Below are 19224 nucleotides of genomic sequence, written 5' to 3'. Positions count from 1 at the left end.
GTGTGTGTAGGAAAGAAGGGGTGACAGAGACAGAGAAAAGGAGACAGAGATATGGAGACAGAGACAAGAGACAGGGAGACGACAGAGAAAGAAAGAGAACAGATTATCACTGAACTTGAAGTAGGAAGAACGCAACAGTACAGGAGGTCAAAGAGCATGCCTGACTTGGGGACTGGTCAGTTTCAGACTTCTCTGGTATAATAAAAATGTTTATGAAGGGCAAACTTGATCTGCAGAGAGTTACACATCTTTCATTTGGAAAAAAATTGAAATATTATGTTCCTGTAAGAAATTTATTCTGCATAATCTATCTTTGATATTCTTTTTTAAAGCATCTGCTTCCCTCATGGTAAAAGTTTGGAACGGCCTCATACCTGCAAACTGACTTTTTAAATAATAAATTTGGTCATAGTCATCTAAATTTCATTTCCACTTGTGACAAATTGCAAAGGAATGCATTAAAGGATTTATCTGTCCAAAGTTTCCTTCTTATGTGACAGGAGCAAAGAAGACATTTTTAATCAATTCAACTTTTCCTAGCAAAGGACAATATAATCTGGTTAACTTCCATATCCATGAGAGGCACAGGGCTTTGTGGACGGAGGTAGAGGTTTATGAGCATGAAACTGAGAACAATTAGCACTCAAATTAATGTTACATAAGATTCAACATCTGGTAAGCGTTTCGTCATTTTGGGTCATAGACCACCTGCTGCTTAAATGTTCACACAACTGCAATATACTCTGCATACAAATGGAATAAGAATGATACTTTAAAGAATATTTTTTTTCTAAATTTAACCATGTATATAGGGACCGCTCACATTTTAAAACTTTGACTAGAAGTTAATAATGAATTAAACACTCATGAGATGAAATGTATAGGGTCAAAATAAATAGAAAATACTTCTATTTTTGCAAGCATATTTTATAATAAATTAAATATAATGCTAGCATTAGTTTCACTCATTTATTTAATCACTGCCACTATTAGTATTGGTCTCCTCTTTATCCACCAAATGTTTACGAGCAGATGTCAACCTCTCAAAGGCTTTGTGTTACTTATACAATAGAGTCAAACATCTGCATGTTCCTGGCAACAGAGCTGCACCAGAAAATGCTAAATCTCAAGATGCTTCCTGCAACCCACTACAAACACGAGTCCATACACAATACACCCTAATCTGTTCTGAACTCCAGGACTCAGGGACCTCCAAGATCACTTCAGTGTAGGCCTAAACAACTTGGAGATGTCTTTTCTGAGCTGAATCCTTTCTGGTATTGACAGGAAACTTTGGGGTATCTGAGATCCAGAGACTTCTATGTCAACAAGCTAGATATACTCTAGGGGGTCAGAGGAGCCCGAAAGCCTATTCACATCCACTCAGGGGACCTCTGGACATCCAGAGTTACCCGGGAAGCCAAGACCCTCCTCATAGGACAACCCCAGACATTACCAACAGCATGGTCAGGCAGTCCTGGGGCCTTCTAAGTTGGGGAGCAAAACCAGATGGAAAAGCATAACCAGGGAATAGCTCTAATTTTATTGGTTTCAAATATTGGGCTTCTCAGTAAATCTGAGTTTGAACAAAGGGTTTTACAGCTAAAGAAGGGTAGGTGGGTAGGGTAAATAAAACACTCATGGTGTACTGTGTCTAATTTTTTAAAAGAAATATTGCAGATAAATTGTGAAGGTTCTATTTGAACCATTACCATTTGAGTTCTGATTTGACATTAAAAATTGACCTTTAACCAAATTAAAATAGAAGGATATTTGGAATTTCATAGTTTCCCCTTTTTGGCAGTGTTAAGTAGGGAGGGCTCATTAACCTCTCTATTCATTATCCTTCATTTGAGAAGTCTTTTACAATAAACCAAAGTCTTATTACTCAGAATGAAAATGAATTAAGTGAATCTGTGTTCCAAGACTCTATGGCTTACATTTGTCCCTGTCCCAAAAGTAATCTAGAGCCAAGGAAGATGAAAGCAGAGAGCAATGGTTAGGCCTGCGGTCTCTGGAATCAGACTGCCCAGGTGTGAATCCTGCTCTGTCCACTTAACAGGCTGTGTTCTTAGGCAAGTCACTTCCTATCTGTGTACCTCCACTTCCTATTTGTAAAATGGGGACAATGTCATGAATTTTGTAAAGTTTTCAAGAGGATTTAAAAAGACAATGCACACAAAATCCTTAGAACTCGGGAAGATAGAGTAAGTACTCAGGAAATATTAGCTGTTATGGTCATTAAGAACTGAGTCTATTTTAGAACCATTTTCATGACACTTGAATTTCCAAGTCACCTTACGAAAGACAGTACGTTTATCATTTTCAAATTTCCTTCCACAACAGGGCATGATGATAAATAAATTAATTAGCCTTATATTTTAATTCTCACTTGGTAATTTCTTCTTTCCTTCTATGTAACATTATTTCCTTACATCTCAAACTATGAACATAAAAATAGATCAAATTCTCTTGAAAAGAGTCACAGAGGTAAATATTAAGGCGCAAGCTTGTCCTGAATTTTTATTATTTTGAATGTGGGGAAAGAGGACCATTCCTGTGCCTTGTGTAAGTTTATACTTTCAGAAAAATGTAAATAATGAAATATAATCTTGATATATCAGCTGTTTGACCTTTTGATGCATGCATGCCTTTACTTTGTGTCTTTAATGTTTGTACTCCTTTTTTCCAAGTACAACTCCTGAAATCTAGAAAAAAAACACCCTGAAAACAATAACAATATAACAAAGTCTTTAGTTCTCTTTCTGTTGTATTTCAGATCTTCAAGGATTCCATGTGTTGCCTCAGACAGTTGATTGGTCATCTTTTCCTCCCCAACAATACCTCTTGATTCTTGGGTTCAGACACAAAGAAGACGGAAAATTTTTGGAAAAAGTATCAAGGAGGAAGCTGCCAACATTTATAGGTAAATCACCTGGACTTATTATCTTTCAACATAATCATAAGGCAGGATTTGTACCTTATTCAAGCCTTATTCATCAAAAGGCCTAGCATATAGTAGGAACCCAGAAATATTTGTTGGGTTGTAATTAATTCCTTCCAATCTTCTCTGTGTGTTCGTTAACAATACCTGGAATTCTGGTTCCGGGAAAGCTTCCCCAAGACCAGACACAGTCCTAGAGTGCCAGCTCCCCACTCAGCCATTTCACTCAGCCACACTATCAATGTCTATTCACAGGGCACTCAAAAAATACAAGTTTTGTTTTGTTTTGATCCTCACCCGAGGACATTTTTCCATTTTTGGTCAGCTAGAGTGGGAGGGAGAGAGAGAGAGGGAGAGAGAGAGAGAGAGAGAGAGAGAGAAACATTGACGTGAAAGGGACACATCGAGTGGCTGCCACCTGCACGACCCAACCAGGGCCGGGGACAAACTGCAACTGAGGTACGTGCCCTTAGCGGGAACCGAACCCGGGTCTCTCTGGACCGCAGGCCAACGCTCTAACCACTGAGCCAAACCGGCCAGGGCAAAAAATACAAGTTTTATCATCAATTAGCAAATGTAGAAAACAATTATACACAGAACTACATAATCATTCTGTTGAAATGAAATGAAAAATACAGCCAGTGACCATCTTAAATCACTTTAATTACCTGCTATTATATTAATATCTGTTCCACTCTTTTCTTACGCAGTTAACCAAGAGCTTAGATCTCCAGAAGAGTATTATAATTAAGTGGTGTTCAGTAATTCTAGTTGAAACTTTCAATAAAATCAAGAAATATTCACAGGGAGTTGAAGTCTCAAACTTGTGGATAAATTCATGACCAAGTTGAATTTATTCCTTCAGCTCTACACACATAATTAAGCATTTGTGTTTTGTCCGGTGCTGTGTCCTCTGAGGCTTATCTCAACTTCGAGCTACAAAGTCAATGGGATCTGCACACTTGGTAATACCTGGAAGAAACAAGACAAGAATCAGACACAGTCATGACAACATTTTTTCACAACTCAGGAAGAACATACTCAGCAGAGAGAGGCGAATTGTTATGGGCTGCCTCCCAGATCTCCCCGTCAGGACCATGACAAAACGAATAAATGATGGTCCCTAAGAGGCAACGTCTCCTCACCTTCCTCCTCGTAGATCTTCATTGTTATGCATGTGGTCGAGGGATGGGACTGGTTTCGATATTAAAGATTTCTTATCTATTAACATTGGGATATCTGTTTATAGCTTGCTAAAAAAAAGCATTTTGAAATGGAAGTCTGGAGAAAAAGTATAAAGTTTATTGTTACAATTTTTAGAACACAAAACTCCCTTCAGTCCACTGACGAGAGAAGATACAGTGAGGCAGATGGAGACAATGGGGAAACGAGTCTTGCCAATATTGGATTTTATTAGAAGCACCCAGTTGAATGTAGGTATATGAGATTTTTCTATTTGTCCAATGTACGATATTAAACAATTCTAGAATTATGGAAAGCTTATGGTGCAAATATTGCAAGCATTAAGGATTTTAGAAATTTTCACAGTAAATCTCATTTACAAAACCAACCTAAGTTTAGCTAATGATTGTATTCCTTTTATATTTAAAAATAGTTTACAACACTATGCTTTGCAATTTAAAGCATTTATTAGGTAATGCCTCCTTAAAGAGTCTCTTCTTGTGCCTTCCTGATACCTGCTTTAAGGCCGCAGTGAATTTCTCTTTTCAACTGAATAACAACATTGTAGCAAACACAGTATTTTCCCTAATTCATATATTGGGCTATTGCATGTAACCATCTTGTTACCTACACAAGAATTCAGCCAGCACTACACTAATACACTCAGGGCGACTCAACATTGCCAATTGCTCTTGGTATACCCTTAATGTAAATTATATAACCCCTTTCTCTGATGCAAACAAAATATGCCTTGTAATTTTCAGTCTTAAAAAACAAAAACAAAATAAGACCTGCATTATGCTGTGCTATTTTATAAAATATGAACTATAAAGGGAACATATCATTAACCGGCCATAAGGCTGCAGATTCCCCCTTTTTTAATTTTGTTTTATTTAATTAATTTATTTTGGTTACAGATGTTTGTCTTTTTTCCCCCATTGACACCCTCCTCCCGTTTCAGCCCTCCACCCAGCATTGTTATCTATATCTATTGATTATGCTTATACGCGTAAGTTCTTCAGTTTATCTCTTCCCTCCCCCCACAAACCGCCCCCTCCTCTGAGGTTTCTCAGTCTGAATCCTACTGCTATGTTTCTGGGCTCCTTTTTAATATAGTCATTTTCCCTGTCCATCCACAGTTTACCTAAGGTCAACCGTGATCAGAAAATGTTAAATGGAACATTCCAGAAATACCTCACTCCCTGTCATCTTACAGGCATTGTACCATCTCACATCATTACAAGAAGGCTGAGTGCAATGCTGTAAGATACTATGAGAGAGATACATTCACATAATTTTTATCACCACATGTTGTTACGATTGTTCTATTTTATTATTGGTTATTGTTATTAATCTCTTACTGTGCCAAATTCATAAATTAAACGTTATTATAGGTATGCATGTATGGGGGGAAGAACAGTTTATATGGGATTTAATACTGTCCGTGTGGTTTCACTGGGGTTCTTGGAATTATCCTCCTGAGGATAAAGAGGGACTACCGTATTTTTCAAAAGGCCTGTAGGCTGGCAATTTTAAAGACTTTTCCTTTTGTGAATTTTGTATCACATTATCGATGTGATGTTCTTACCTAACAAGGGGAGCCAATGGGGTCAACACATACAGCAACTTAACATCTTTTCAGCAGTTTATCTGCTCAATAACATTATTCAGCATTTTTAAAAAGCTATAAAATCTCTAATATATGTGTATGATTTGTAATTCTATGCATTACAATACAAAATCACAGTTTTGCTGATTTTCCGAGCTCCCCTGACTGTGTCACACCCAATTATCTTCCCTCTATTTCTGTTAATAAGGACTTCATCTCTGTCTTAGTCATCTCGACTGTTATAACAAAATACCACAGCCTCGGTGGCTTAAACAGAAATTTATTGTCTCACAGTTCCAGAGACTAGAAATCCAAGACCAGGTGCCAGCACGGTCAGGTTCTGATGAAGGCCCTCTTCCTGGTTGGGAGGTGGCTGCTTTTTTGCTGTCCTCACACGGCAGAGGGCAAGCCCTGTGAAATCTCTTCTTATAAGAGCCATACTCCCATCATAAGGACCCCCAACCCCATGACCTCATCTAATGACCTCCCCAAAGCCCCATCTTCAAATACCAACACACTGGGGGATATGGCTTCAACATATGAATTGTGGGTGGACACAAACATTCAGCTTATAGCACTCTCACTGGCTGCACTATGAATGTTGTGTCCTGTTCTCCAATTCGCCCTCTATCACAATCTCCTCCAGACACACACACACACACACACACACACACACACACACTTACCAACCTCTCTATCTAGAGACCCACACACATCATCACTGTCATCATCAGCCCCTGCAAGCAGTGACAGTTTTGCTAGCAAGAACCATCACCAGGTAGCACGATCTCACCTCATCCACACACGGTCAGCCTGGTAGAGCCAGTGTGCTGCATGTTGTGGAGGTGATCTGTGTGTGCCCTGGCCTTTTGGAGAGACACCTGCCATGCTTGTTACTTGACAGGAAAACAACCACATCATCTCTTTCCAACTCAGATCTCACAGTGTGTTGTGAATGCTGGTGGGACCTATGTAAGCATTGGGCACTTTTTAAATGTTCTTAATTCATTTTCTTCTCACCTTTAAAAGGACATTCTAGCTACTTGGAAATTTATATATGCATGTGTCTGTAATGGAAATTCTAAAACCATACAGTAATTAAGATTCTTAGCATCTAATTAATAACTCAATCTTTTAAAAAATGAATCAGCACCACTTTGCTAGCTGCAAGGCATTTTTACTTTCCTATGTTTGCTTCTATGAAAAATAATAGTTTTGAAAGATTGTCTCAAAGGGTTTTAATAGAATTGAAATGATTGATCCCAAAGGTACCCTGGGACCACAAGTGTATTCAAATATCTGTCTCTGGGTTTCTTATTATATGGCCAGCCCCAGCTTTATAAAGCAGAACTGGATAACACTGGCTGCAAAGGTAACCTAGTTTAATGGAGCAAGTAGTGAGTTGGTGAGTAGAAATTATTCCTACATGGTATCATTAACTGCGACTCAAGCAGCCCTGAACAGTGTTTTGAAGATCCCCTGAGGTCTGTCTTCTTCTCGTCAGACATCAAACACCATCCACTCAAATGCTTAGACATCACATTGTCCTTATTGCCCGTTACCTTAGTTTGTGAGACCTGTACATGAAGACTTTAGTCCAAAGCTGAGCTCTGGCTGTGTAACCCCAGGGCAAGTCACTAATCTCTCAGCTGCTTTTTCTCATACTTATGGGCCCACTTCACAGAGTTGTTGTGAGACCAAAAGTACGTAATCCATGTTGAAGCACTTTGTAAAGTATTATAAATTTTAGAAGTTTTAATTACTTGTATTGGTTTTAGTTTGCTTCAAAAAAGGACCATTTTATACACCTTTCTTTTTCTTTATACAAACTGTGGGCTTTGAAATGACATATTCTTCTAAAATGAAGATTGTGCAAGTGGCCTGTGGATTTTTTTTTTTTTTCTTGCATCACTGATGTGCTCATTGTCACAAAGTTGAGGGACTTTTGTGCTCTATGTCATAACGGCGGGGTTCGAGTTCTCATCTCCAGCCATGGGGCAGATCTATCCCCATAGTAGGGCTTCCCAGGGAACATGAATTTCCACCTCTTGCCATGGAGTGGTAGACGTAGTTGCTGAAGAAGACCAGGGACAATCTGGTACGAGGAAGGTTTCTGTGTCTCAGGCAATGCTTCTCCTTACATTCTGACATGACTTTTCTTTTCTTTATAGATTTCTTTGCTAGGCACACAACACATGACCAAACAAGAATGATTCTGGTGGCCGGAGAGATATCATCTAAAATACTGTACTGTCTGCCTATCTGGTGTCTTTTCATCCCAAAGAACATCAACCCCGTTCAACCAGTAACCCTGCTTTAATGGCGGTTTTGCTTCTCTGAATCTTTGTCCTAATTATTTCACATGCTATCAGATGCCCTTGTGCTTTTTCAGTCATTAACTTTATTGGCGGCTGTCCTTTTCAAACCTTATGTACTGTGTTTCCTGGACTAAATGTTAAAGAGTCAAAATAATAAAATATCTTGCATGAAGCCTCCTTCGCAGGCTGACTTGCCAAAAAAATGACTTAACTAACCATGATTTTAATACCTCATTCATTTTACTTTTAATTCCCCCGAGTGAAGCATAAAAAATGTTTACTTATGCACATTTTAAATGAACAATAATATGTGTTTCTTACTCCTCTTTTTTTTTTTTTTTGCAATTCATGTTTCTATATGTTGAGTCAAGTGGAATTATATTCCAAATACTTGGGCCGTGCTTTTCAGCATTATTTTATATAGTGCCACATATTTGCCAAATATTAACCGTACCTGCTATTACATGTTGGCAATTCTAACTGCAGGCTACATTCGGACTTGCTATCTACCTAAGCTTCATTGTACCTGTGTGAGGTTTTAGCTTCAATCATCACCACTTTAGAACTCTCTCCGGCAGCTAAGGAGCCCTTTGGTCACTCCTGAAGTCTCATGGGAAGGCCACTTCTTGTTAGATTTAGCTCTTGCTAGCATTAGATGTTTAAGGTGATTCCTTCATTTTGTGTCATTTCCTTTATTTTCTTAAAGCAACAGCATTAAAACATTCCTGCTGGCATTAAATTAATTTGTATTTCTTTTTCACTTTGTATCTCAAAGACCCCTATCTTGTATAGGTAAAACATGCATCTGTAGTTTCCTGATCCCCAAAGCTGCATTTGTCTTGGGACCCTGGTGGGGTGCGAGGGGGTGGGGGGCTGGATCAACTATACTCCCTTCCTAGTGTTTTATTGGTATGGAGCACATCCTATTTTGTTATGCACCCAACAATCAAGCTAACAAAACCCCATTGCCTGTTACTATTTTTATTTCCCTAATGTTTAGGGAAATTGCACGAATGGACTATGTTCCCAAGCTTTGCGTTGAGTCACTGTACCACTTGCCTACAACTAGCCCCGGTGTTTATTGTTTTTTAAAAGACAAAGAAAGCAATTTTTCTTCAGAAAGAAAACAGTTTCTCCTGCAACTTGCTTTACTTGGCAGAACCCATTGTTTAGCTACACGTTTACACTAAATGGGCAGGCTAGCTGTTTTGTCAGGTCAGAGAAGGGACCCCAAATCCATAACTGGCAATCATTGCTTCTATGGGTTTATAGATTTTTAGATAAATGATTCATCTGAAAGAACGAATTAGCAGGGATAAAGGAGCATTCACTAAACTGGTATTAGGGAGAAATATAACAAATACAATGCGGTAGTGCTCACCCTTCCTTTATTAACAAGATTCTAGAAAAGTGCCAACTTCTAGAGGTTGTTTGTCAATTACAATTTGAGTATGGCATTTCAGAAATTACTGCTTCTAAATTCAAGCTGAAATTCAGATGTTCTTTAGTAATGCTAGTTTATAATGGTTTTTCTCTTTGGAAGATATATTTTAAGAAAAAAATTATGTCTGCCTTCTCTAATTTCAGGGTAGGGGGCATCTGTTTCATAAGTATGCGCAAACTAAAATAGTTCTTGTTCAGAGACTAAGCTTTAAGGTAGTGCTCTGTTCTTCAACTTCTGCTTAAGATATTTGAATATTTATGGGAAGGGCATACCTAGCTACAATCCAGAGAGAAAGAGAGAGAGAAAGAGAGATCATGAGATTATGAGTCACTGAGTAAGGCCTGTGACTCTGCCTTATTAACAAACAAGCCTAGAGAGTCTGGTGCAGATGGGCAGGGGGAACCCTGTCTTAAAGGGACCATGGTCCTCCAACTCTCCTCTTCTGAGCACCAGGATGAGAAATGCAATTGCCAATCGAAATTCTCTTGTGACCCAATTTCTCATCACCCTCCACACAGTAGAAACTCAAGGATTTTCTTTTCATCCTTATAGGTCCCTTTATGTCATACTTTTTCTAAATAAAAATGTAGGGATTTTATTATAAACTTTGCCTCTCTTATCTTGCATTATACTTTGTATTCAACTTTTTAGAGAAAGTGACATCTCCTCTTTCGTGGTTGGCAATAGCAAACACAGGTGTGGGTCACATTACAAATGTGCCCCCTTTTCAGAAAGCACCAAATAACAATAGATTCACGGGAGTTGGTGGTCCTTACAAATGTGGACAGTAGCCTACTTCACGATGGATCATGTCAGCTTCTGGGACGGCCCTAGGAGTCAGACCTAAGTGCCACATCACCACTGGCCAGGTGGCGCACAGGTTCAATTTCAGTCCCCATTCCTCCTCTTAGTACAATTTCCTTATGCAGGGCCACCTGCAAATCAGTCCTGCAGTGTGTTCCCTTTTCTATACAGTCATCTAATTGAAGGATGGATACAGGTAAATTCTCTAAAATGAGAGAAGGAAACAGTTGTGTGTACTAGATATCATTGCTTCAAAGGATGTAAATATATTATAGGAAACCCTAACTTCAATCCCCTAACTTCAATAGAGAAAGCTCTATTTCTGTGGTTTTGTTCTAAAACAATTCCTTTTACTGGGAGCCTAGGGGAGTTTCCCTGCGTGCTCAGGCGCCTTGGAGAAGTTGCAATATGCCAGCCTGCTCAGCCAGCTACAGAGAGTAAAGGAGCAGTCCCAGGTGATCAATCAAGCAATGGCAGAACTAGCAACCATCCCCTATCTAGGGGACATCAGTCAAGAGGAGGCGGACTTGGTAAGTGTGTGTTTTTCTTTGTGTACGGCTTTCACGGGCCCTGAGTCAACAGAAAACATGGCATGGCTGGAAAGAAACTTGTCATCATAAATGTGGTCGGAGGCAAACTCCCCAACCCTCGTGAAGCATTCTGATGAAGAAAGCTGGGAGATGTAGAAAGGTAAGCGTGTCTTTATTTGATCTGTTCGGATTGACCAGCTTCCATGTTTTAACACCAAGAGTTGTGTGATGTGAAAAAATGTGGAGAAGGGCTGATCATTCGTAATGTGTGTCAGGCTTTTTATTTTAAGCAAGGTCAAGTTTTAATAAATTGCTTCTTAAACGCCAAGATATGTTAACATACGATTCTCTTCTATGGAAAACTGAAAGTACAAAAGAATAAGTGCTGTATAGAAAACCACCCCCTCAAAATAGTCTTGAGAGTTTTCTCATTCACTTGTAGTGCCTCATTACGTTGGCAGTGCCAACACACACACACACACACACACACACACATTTAGATAGCACGGTTATTTTATTGGAGCGGAACATATAGTTAGTCAGACGGCTGTGTTTTTAAACTGAATTGACCAGTTAACTCAGAAAATACAGAGCAGAGACCGTCAAAAACTACTTGGAGAAATAGCTCAAACAATCTTCAAACAAATTTGATTATTATAACCATAATTAATATTAGAAATGATAGCATCTGGTTTGAAAAACAATTAGTAAACAGTGTGCTGGCCATTCGAGGAAAGATGAGCCGTACTCTACATGGAGACCCTAAGGTTTGATAGGGAAGGGTTCTTTACATTGAGGCTTTAATTGAAGGTAGCTAGAACTAATCACGGACCTGAACTGAATCCACGTAGCAAGGATGAGAACAGTCCAAACTGATCAGCTGTAATTTTCTGATAACTAAAGGAATCCTCCCTCTATGAGTTTTTAAAGTTATAACAAATCGCTCTGGCTGGTTTGGCTCAGCAGTTAGAGCGTCGGCCCACAGACCAATGAGATCCGGGTTCAGTTCCGGCCAAGGGCGCTACCTCGGTAGTGGTTCATCCTCGGCCCTGGTCAGGGTCAGGTGGCAGGCAACCAGTCGATGTGTCTCTCTCTTGCATCGATGTCTCTCTCTCTCTCTCTCTCTCTCTCTCTCTCTCTCTCCTACTCTGTCTAAAGATAGATGAAAAAATATTCTCGGGTGAGGATTTTAAAAAAAGTTACAACAAATCAACCAAGAAATGAACAGCCAACATTTATAATGCTCATTTGAACCTGTATGAGTGTGTTAAATAAATATTGATACTCAAAGTAAGCGTGTAGCCCAGGGGTTTTGCTCAGTGGTTAGAGCGTCGGCCTGTGGTCTAGAGAGACCCAGGTTCGGTTCTCGCTAAGGGCGCGCAACTTGGTTGCAGTTTGTCCCCAGCCCTGGTTGGGTCGTGCAGGTGGCAGCCACTCTATGTGTACCTTTCATGTCGATGTTTTTCTCTCTCTCTTTCTCTCTTTCCTACCCACTCTATCTGAACAAAAAATGGGAAAATGTCCTTGGGTGAGGATAAAAAAAAAAAAAAAGTAAGCGTGTAAAGTGGTCTGACTGACCAAATAATAAAACCATGCTTTCTAAAGAGTAAAACTATAGGGAGCGGGGGAGAAGGCTACTAATCAGGGATTTGCCGAATCAAAACTAGCAGTCATACTTCCAAAGCCTCTGCAACCGCCTCCCGGAGGCTGGTTTCTCATACCATCCTCCAGCATCCGAGTGCAGTAGGTATGGAGCCTTCAGTGCATATTAGAGCCCATTTTAGATGATTAACACCCCTCGGAGACAGGAGGAAGCAAAGAAAATGTTAATTTAAGAAGCTGGCACAGTGTTGATCCTGTGTTTCTGAAACGCACTTGCAGGATTTGGGTGAAAAAGACAAGGGAGTTTTCTGCCCTGGGGTCTTCTTAACCACACATCTGCAGCTTCTTTTTCCTGGAAGTACTTACATTTCAAAATATATACAAAGAGGGACAAACGAGCGTGATTGACACCCCTTATGAACATTTGAGTGAAATATGCCACTATCTCAAACCTTGAAAAATAGGATTTCATGGGTTATTTTTATAATTTACATACCTACTAGGAAAAAAAAAACACATTTTAATATAAATGTAAACGCGTGTATATGTGGAGGCCCAATATGTAAAAGTCATGTATCTTGCAAGACATCATCACTGTAAATAATAGATTTTCATTTTCAACCTTGGAACATGGGTTAACCTAGACAATAAACCCTGGTAATACTTTTTATTTTTTCTTTTATTGATTTTAGAGAGAGAGGAAGAGAGAGGGAGAGAGAGATCAAAACATCGATTGGCCGCCTCCTGTATGCCCCCTAATGGGGATTTGGCCCACAGCCTGGGCATGTGTCCTGACCAGGAATCTAACCAGCGACCTCCTGGTGCATGGGTCAACACTCAACCACTGAGCCACACCAGCCAGACCCCTGGTGATTCCTTTTATGGTGCTATATAAACAGTGACTGCTCAGTAGAAGAGTTCTGAGGGACTCCTCGCTGCCCTCCTGCTTCAACTCTGCAATCCCCGAAGTTCCGAAAGATTATCTAAGGGCTCGCACTGTTTGAAGCCACAGTGAACTGAACTGGCATTTGTTCTTTTTCAGAGAACTTTCTTTTCAGCTTTGACTGTCACATGGCTTCGTGTGGCTTCACTGCTTTGCAGCTCTGTGCCCAGCACGTGCAAAGGACTGTTTCACAGTGGAACACGGTAGTTTTGGGCAAAGGGTGGAATTTTGAAAACTTGTCTTTGAATGGAACCTAAAAAGAATCGTTGGTTATTTTGACATTTTAGAGAGGAACAGAACAGTAAAAGGACTTAAGTGAGCTAGAGCCTTTAAGAGGCGATAAAAAAGCCCAGTTTTAGAATTGTCCTCTGGTGAGCTTTTGCATGATGCCTAAAATTATAATCTATCAGCCTCAGGAGAAAATACTAAAACGCACGCATGTACTACATGCCATTTCCTGAGAGAATGAACTACGGCCTTCATTCTTTACAACCCCAATCTGTTTCTACAAAACATCAACACTTCCTACATTAAAACCTATACGTTTTCTACAAATTTCCAAGAAGAACCTTTTCACTGTTTCAGTCTTTTACGCCTGCAATAATGCTCAGTAATGACTGAAGCAAAGAGGAGGTAGCGTGTTCATTGTCGGGAAGATGAGTAATAAAATCATCAGCGAACAAATGATTTTTTAATTAGGTTTTAATCTGTGTATTTAGAGAAGTTATTTCTGTGCGAATTGCACACTGATGGTTTTTATCTTGGTGCCGCAGCTGCAGTCACTGATGGCTGATGCCATGGACAGCCTTGAAGGGAGAGGGGGCGGCAGGGAACGCGTGTGGAACACCATCCAAAAGGTAAGACTCCCGCTGAAGGGAACAGGTGTATTACTCACAAAGAAGTGTGCATTTGGGGTCTCGTCTGTTTAGAAGATAAAAGGAAAGTTCTCCAGGTTGTTTTATTATTTGTTTTTAGAAATAAATGCAGCTCTCTCTCTCTCTCTCTGGAAGTGTGACCAAAATCAAATATGGATTTTTTTTAACCTGTTCCCTCAGGTCTGCTTCTTTCCCTGCAGACTGTGGTCATGTGCTTTTATGGGTCTTCTTTTCGTGCTCATTTTCATATTCTGTTTTTATCCACTGCTTCTTCATTATTGGTTAGTATAGTTTCTTAAAAAGCCCTTCCATCGGTGTTTTAGTCCATTTCCCAACTCTTTCCTCCATTTTTTGTCACTTAAAAAAAAAAGCTACATTTCACGAAACAACAGAGAAACTGGCACATTGATATTTTGTAGGAGGAATAACATGCCGGTGGTTAGAAGCAAGAACTGACCCGTCATTGGCTACTAGTGTTTAAATCAAGCAAACATCAGGATGTGCCTAGCCCCAGTGTTCAGAGACTTGTGTGATACCACGGGCCCTATGACAACATGGGTGTGAGTAACATTGAGTCACAAGTCCAGCTAAAGACAATAAATTCTGATCCATCTACTCCCCACTCGGCCTTTTCCAATCGCTGTGGGACCCACCAAGAGGACTGATGTCAGGAGCTGTGAGGTGCAACCAAAGAAGCCTGCCCTTTGAGAGGTGGCCGTCCGCCCTGAAGGAGTCGGTGCATCTGAGGACATGAGTGTCTTCCGAAGTCACTAAGGCCCTGTGATACATGTATGAGACAGAAGTCAACTGAGCTCAGCAAATATCTGTTGCTATTTACCACTCCAGAGAGAACAGCAGGCGTTAAAGACTTTGCGTTGAGCAAGACAAACACAGCCCCTGCCTGTATGGGCCTTACCATCAAGGAAAGAAGACAGTTAGGAAAGAGTTACTGACAAGGGTAATGAATATTAAAGTGAAAGGGGGATATTCAATGATCTATAGAAACAAACAGGGGAATGTAATTTGGTCTGGGAGGTCACTAAAGCCAAAAGTGATATTTATACAACATTAACGTCTATGTCATGATTGTCAGGTAAAAAGGGGAAGAGTTCCAAACAGAAGAAATGGCTTGTACCAGGGACGCAAGGAACACATGGCCAATTCAAAGACTGACAGGGGTGCAAGGAGCATATTTCAAAATGAAGCGCAGAGGCAGAAGTCAACTCACAGAAGGACTTCTAAATTTTGTGAGACATAATTTGTGTGTTTGAGACATCTCCAGGATGTAGCAGGAGAATAGACTGAGGGGCTACAGAAGTGTGGGGAGGTCAGTTATAAGGCGACATGATCTACGGAGGAGGACGCAGAGCTGGAGCAAAGCAGACGGATGTAAGAAATATTCAAGAAGCCAAATCAACAGGCCTTGTAGTTCACTGGTTGCACATGGGAATTCAGACAGCAGAAGAAATGAGAATGGTGCCCACATATTTGGCTGGAACCACTGGCCAGGGGATACAGAGGGGCCCACTGGTGCTATTTACTCAGGAAGGAAACACTGCTGGAAGAGCAGCTTTTGGCAGACAATCTAAACAACTTCAGAAACCATTTGGGAGACAGATTTTTTTTAAAGGAAATTTAATATAAAGAATGGTTAACTAGGTATGAAATTGTTAGCTAAAGGAAAAAGCAAAAGAGAACAATACTTTATCACAAAGGAAGCATTTAAAGGAAGCATCTACCACCCATGGGTGCTGGGAAATCAAAGAGAAGATGTTAGAATTACTGAAGCAGAAGCCCGGGGAAGGGACCCTGCTGGGCCAACACTCAGACTTCCCACTAGGAGGTGCTGCTTAGTATCTCTGAGCTTGGAGAGGGGTCCTGAAGGGCTGAGACCCCGGTTTCTGAGGAGGGGGCACTAACCCACTGGTGCTGGTGTAGAGGTGAGAGGGAAGAGGCGGTGGAAATGGAGGTAATTCTGCAACCTTTGGAAAAAACTAGATTCAACTGATACTACAGAAAGGAACCTGTTTCTAGAGGAAGGAACCATTGCTGAAGAGATGCTCACAGGAACCCCAGTGGACAGACAGTCAGCAGCAAGTGGACAAGAGGCAGCAAGCCCCTCCTTTCTCCTTTGGCTTTGCAGTGTGTCCCTCTGTTGCCTTATTGACGGAGACTAGGAGCGGGCAAAAGGGGAGAGTTTGCAGAGCGCCAGCCCCGGCATCGAAGAACTAACAACAGAAGGGTGGGTTTGGAGTTGGGAGAGTGGAGAAAATAACTGACACAAAAGCGTACTGACCTTACAGTGCCGGCAAGATACCCAAGAGGAAGACAAAGGCTGGGGGTCTGGATAAAAGACTGAATGGAGATAGAGTTCTTAGTCATTGCCAAGGTGCCGTTACCTGCCATCGTCTGAGTGGGCGACATGGCTGGGCAAGGGCACTGGAGAAGACGGGCTCTAGGAGCACGTTTCGATCTCGAGGGGAGAACCCTACAGATGAGACTAAGAAGCAGTGCCAAGAGGGAGTGGAGCTAGGGGTAAAGCAAATTCAGTTCTGATGGGAGCCAAGCGACATGATCAAAGATTTCTGCTGGCTACAGAGGTAACTGTTTAAAACAAATGTCAGCAAACTCCAGCCCGCAGGTCAGCATTGGCCAACCACCTATTTCTGTAAATCAGTTCTACCGCACACATGGATGCCATTCATGTACGTATCATCCCTGGCACCTTGGTCAAGCTCAGGAGTCACCACAAAGACTATATAGCTCACAAGGCCTAAAATCTGTACTACCTGTCCCTGTACAGAAAAAGTGCTATGCCTTGGTTTAGAACATTGCCCTTCACAGAAATATTTGCTTTTGTACAGTAATGTAATCGTATTTTTACCGTCTATCAATAACATTTGTACAGTGATATTTGTATTTATAAATCTAAGTGACAATAGAACAATCCAAATATGAAATTACAATGACCAGCCAAAAAGGTGAAAAACATTGACATTTATCTATTCCTGTCTGCATCTTGTAAATAATCACCAAATCCGCCTCATTTTCAGCTAGTTTTTGATACTTACATTCATAGAAGCACTGAGCCTGTGGCTTCCCACTTTGCACCTGTTTTAGTCCTTTATTACTGTGTTACAAATCACCCCAAATATATAGTGGTTTAGCAACAATTTGCTATTCTCTTGTGGTTCCTTAGATTGACCAGACTCAGCCAGGTAGTTCCTGCTCAGTGTCTCTCATGCAGTTCAATCACGTGGGGTCATTTCAAAGTTAAAATGGACTGGACTCCAGAATGGCTCACTCAGGTGCTGACAGTTGACATAGTCAGCTGAGACAGTTGACTGGAGTGCCCTAAGGTGGCCTCTCCACGTGACTTAGGCTGGGTTCCAAGAGGAAGTATTTCAAGACAAAGAAAACAGAAACTACCAATCAGACCTCTTAAAGACTAGGCCCAGAATTGACAGAGCAACTTTCACCTTATCTGTTGGTCAAAGCAGTCACAGGCAAGCCCAGATTCACAGGGTCGGAGGAACAGATTTCACTTCTCTGTGGAGGATCTGTACGTTCTGGGAGAGAAGGAAATGATAGTGTCTGTCTTGGAGACAAGCTCCAGCAGCAAAGCCATGACTCTGGGCTGGAAAACTTGCAAGCGCACAGGCATCAAGAGGATAGTCAAGTCAAAGCCACTGAGACTGGAAGGCTGCAGAGCCACTCTCCCCAACCATGGGTGTCTAGAAAGACTCACTGGTGAGCAGCCAGTCTTTCCAAATTAAAAGCCCTGGTAATGATCCTCGCTTTCTAATGGAGGCTCCTGAGAGGTCCTTAGGAAGATGTGAACGTGAAGGAACAGGGTGCCAAATTTTTCCCCAGGGCTTTTAATTTGGTTAATGTGACTCTACAAAGGATGATCCTATCACTTTCAGACAATTCCGGTAGCAAGTAAGTAATTTCCTTTTATTGCTACAGAGTTAATTTGCGTGCGCAGAAAAAAAAAATAATTAAAAAAAAAAAAAACTAATTGTACAAGCTACACTGTGTTCCGAGCCCACTAGAAGTTGATATCAGCATCACCACCTCTGAGATCTGTTATCTGTAATAGAAACAGCTGTTGCACCTAATGAAAACACTTGAAATTTTCATCGGAAGCAGCAGAATTATAGCAGCACCTCCTAGTTCCACATAGTTATGGGGGGACTGTCAGAACCCCCATTGCCTGACAGCTTTCAGAACTCCCCTTTGCTGTAGGTCCAGAAAAAGCCTATGAAGATGGAATCTGATCCCTGAGCACTGACCTCCTGTCTACGTTTTGTTTCCTTTGAGCTTTCATAAGAATCCAGAAGGAGAAAGTGTGAGACAATCATTTTGTCTTAATTCACTAGAACCAAAATACATTCTTTATAGAGTTCTCAGGATATTGGTTTTTGTTTTGGGTTGGCTTTACAGAGTACTGTGTTCCTTCTGGTAATTAACTCAAGAAAGATATACATATATTGGTTTAGCTGTGCATAGACAAAAATGAGCAGGTTATGTCAAAAAAAAAAAAGGTAAATTTTCTTGTATTGGCAAGTCCCATGCCACGGCAGAACTCTTTAGTTAAGGTTGTCACACTTTGTGCAGCCGGTGTGGCTCAGTGGTTGAGCAATGACCCATGCACCAAATGGGCATTGTTTCAGTTCCCGGTCAGGACACATGCCCAGGCTGTGGGCCTGATCCCCAGTGGGGCCATGCAGGAGACAGCCAATCAATGTTCTCTCTCATCGATCTTTCTACCTCTCCCTCTCATTTCCTCTCTCTCTAAAAAATCAATAGAGAAAATAAAAAGATTGTCACTCTTTGCTTCATTTTAGTCTATAACAAAAGTACCCTGAGAAAACACTCTTTTGAATATCTCACAGGTCCTATTAACACACCACTCATTCATGCATTCATCAAACATTTACCCAGCACCTCCTCTGGGTCAGACTATTACA

General features: G+C 40.8%; 1 protein-coding gene across 1 annotated transcript in view; it reads left to right on the top strand.

The window, feature by feature from the left end:
• Nucleotides 1-19224, top strand: part of SPATA16 (spermatogenesis associated 16) — a 218291-nt gene that overhangs the window by 184062 nt on the left and 15005 nt on the right. Inside the window, exons 6-9 of the mRNA XM_036243294.1 lie at nucleotides 2780-2926; nucleotides 4265-4377; nucleotides 10667-10831; nucleotides 14150-14233. Of these exons, the coding sequence (XP_036099187.1) occupies nucleotides 2780-2926; nucleotides 4265-4377; nucleotides 10667-10831; nucleotides 14150-14233 (509 nt within the window). The remainder of the gene's footprint in view (nucleotides 1-2779; nucleotides 2927-4264; nucleotides 4378-10666; nucleotides 10832-14149; nucleotides 14234-19224) is intronic.

Source organism: Molossus molossus, unplaced genomic scaffold, assembly GCF_014108415.1.
Source record: "Molossus molossus isolate mMolMol1 unplaced genomic scaffold, mMolMol1.p scaffold_m16_p_5, whole genome shotgun sequence".
Taxonomy (NCBI): Eukaryota; Metazoa; Chordata; class Mammalia; order Chiroptera; family Molossidae; genus Molossus; species Molossus molossus.
The sequence above is the reverse complement of the archived record's forward strand: the minus strand, read 5'-3'. Positions and strand labels throughout refer to the sequence as shown.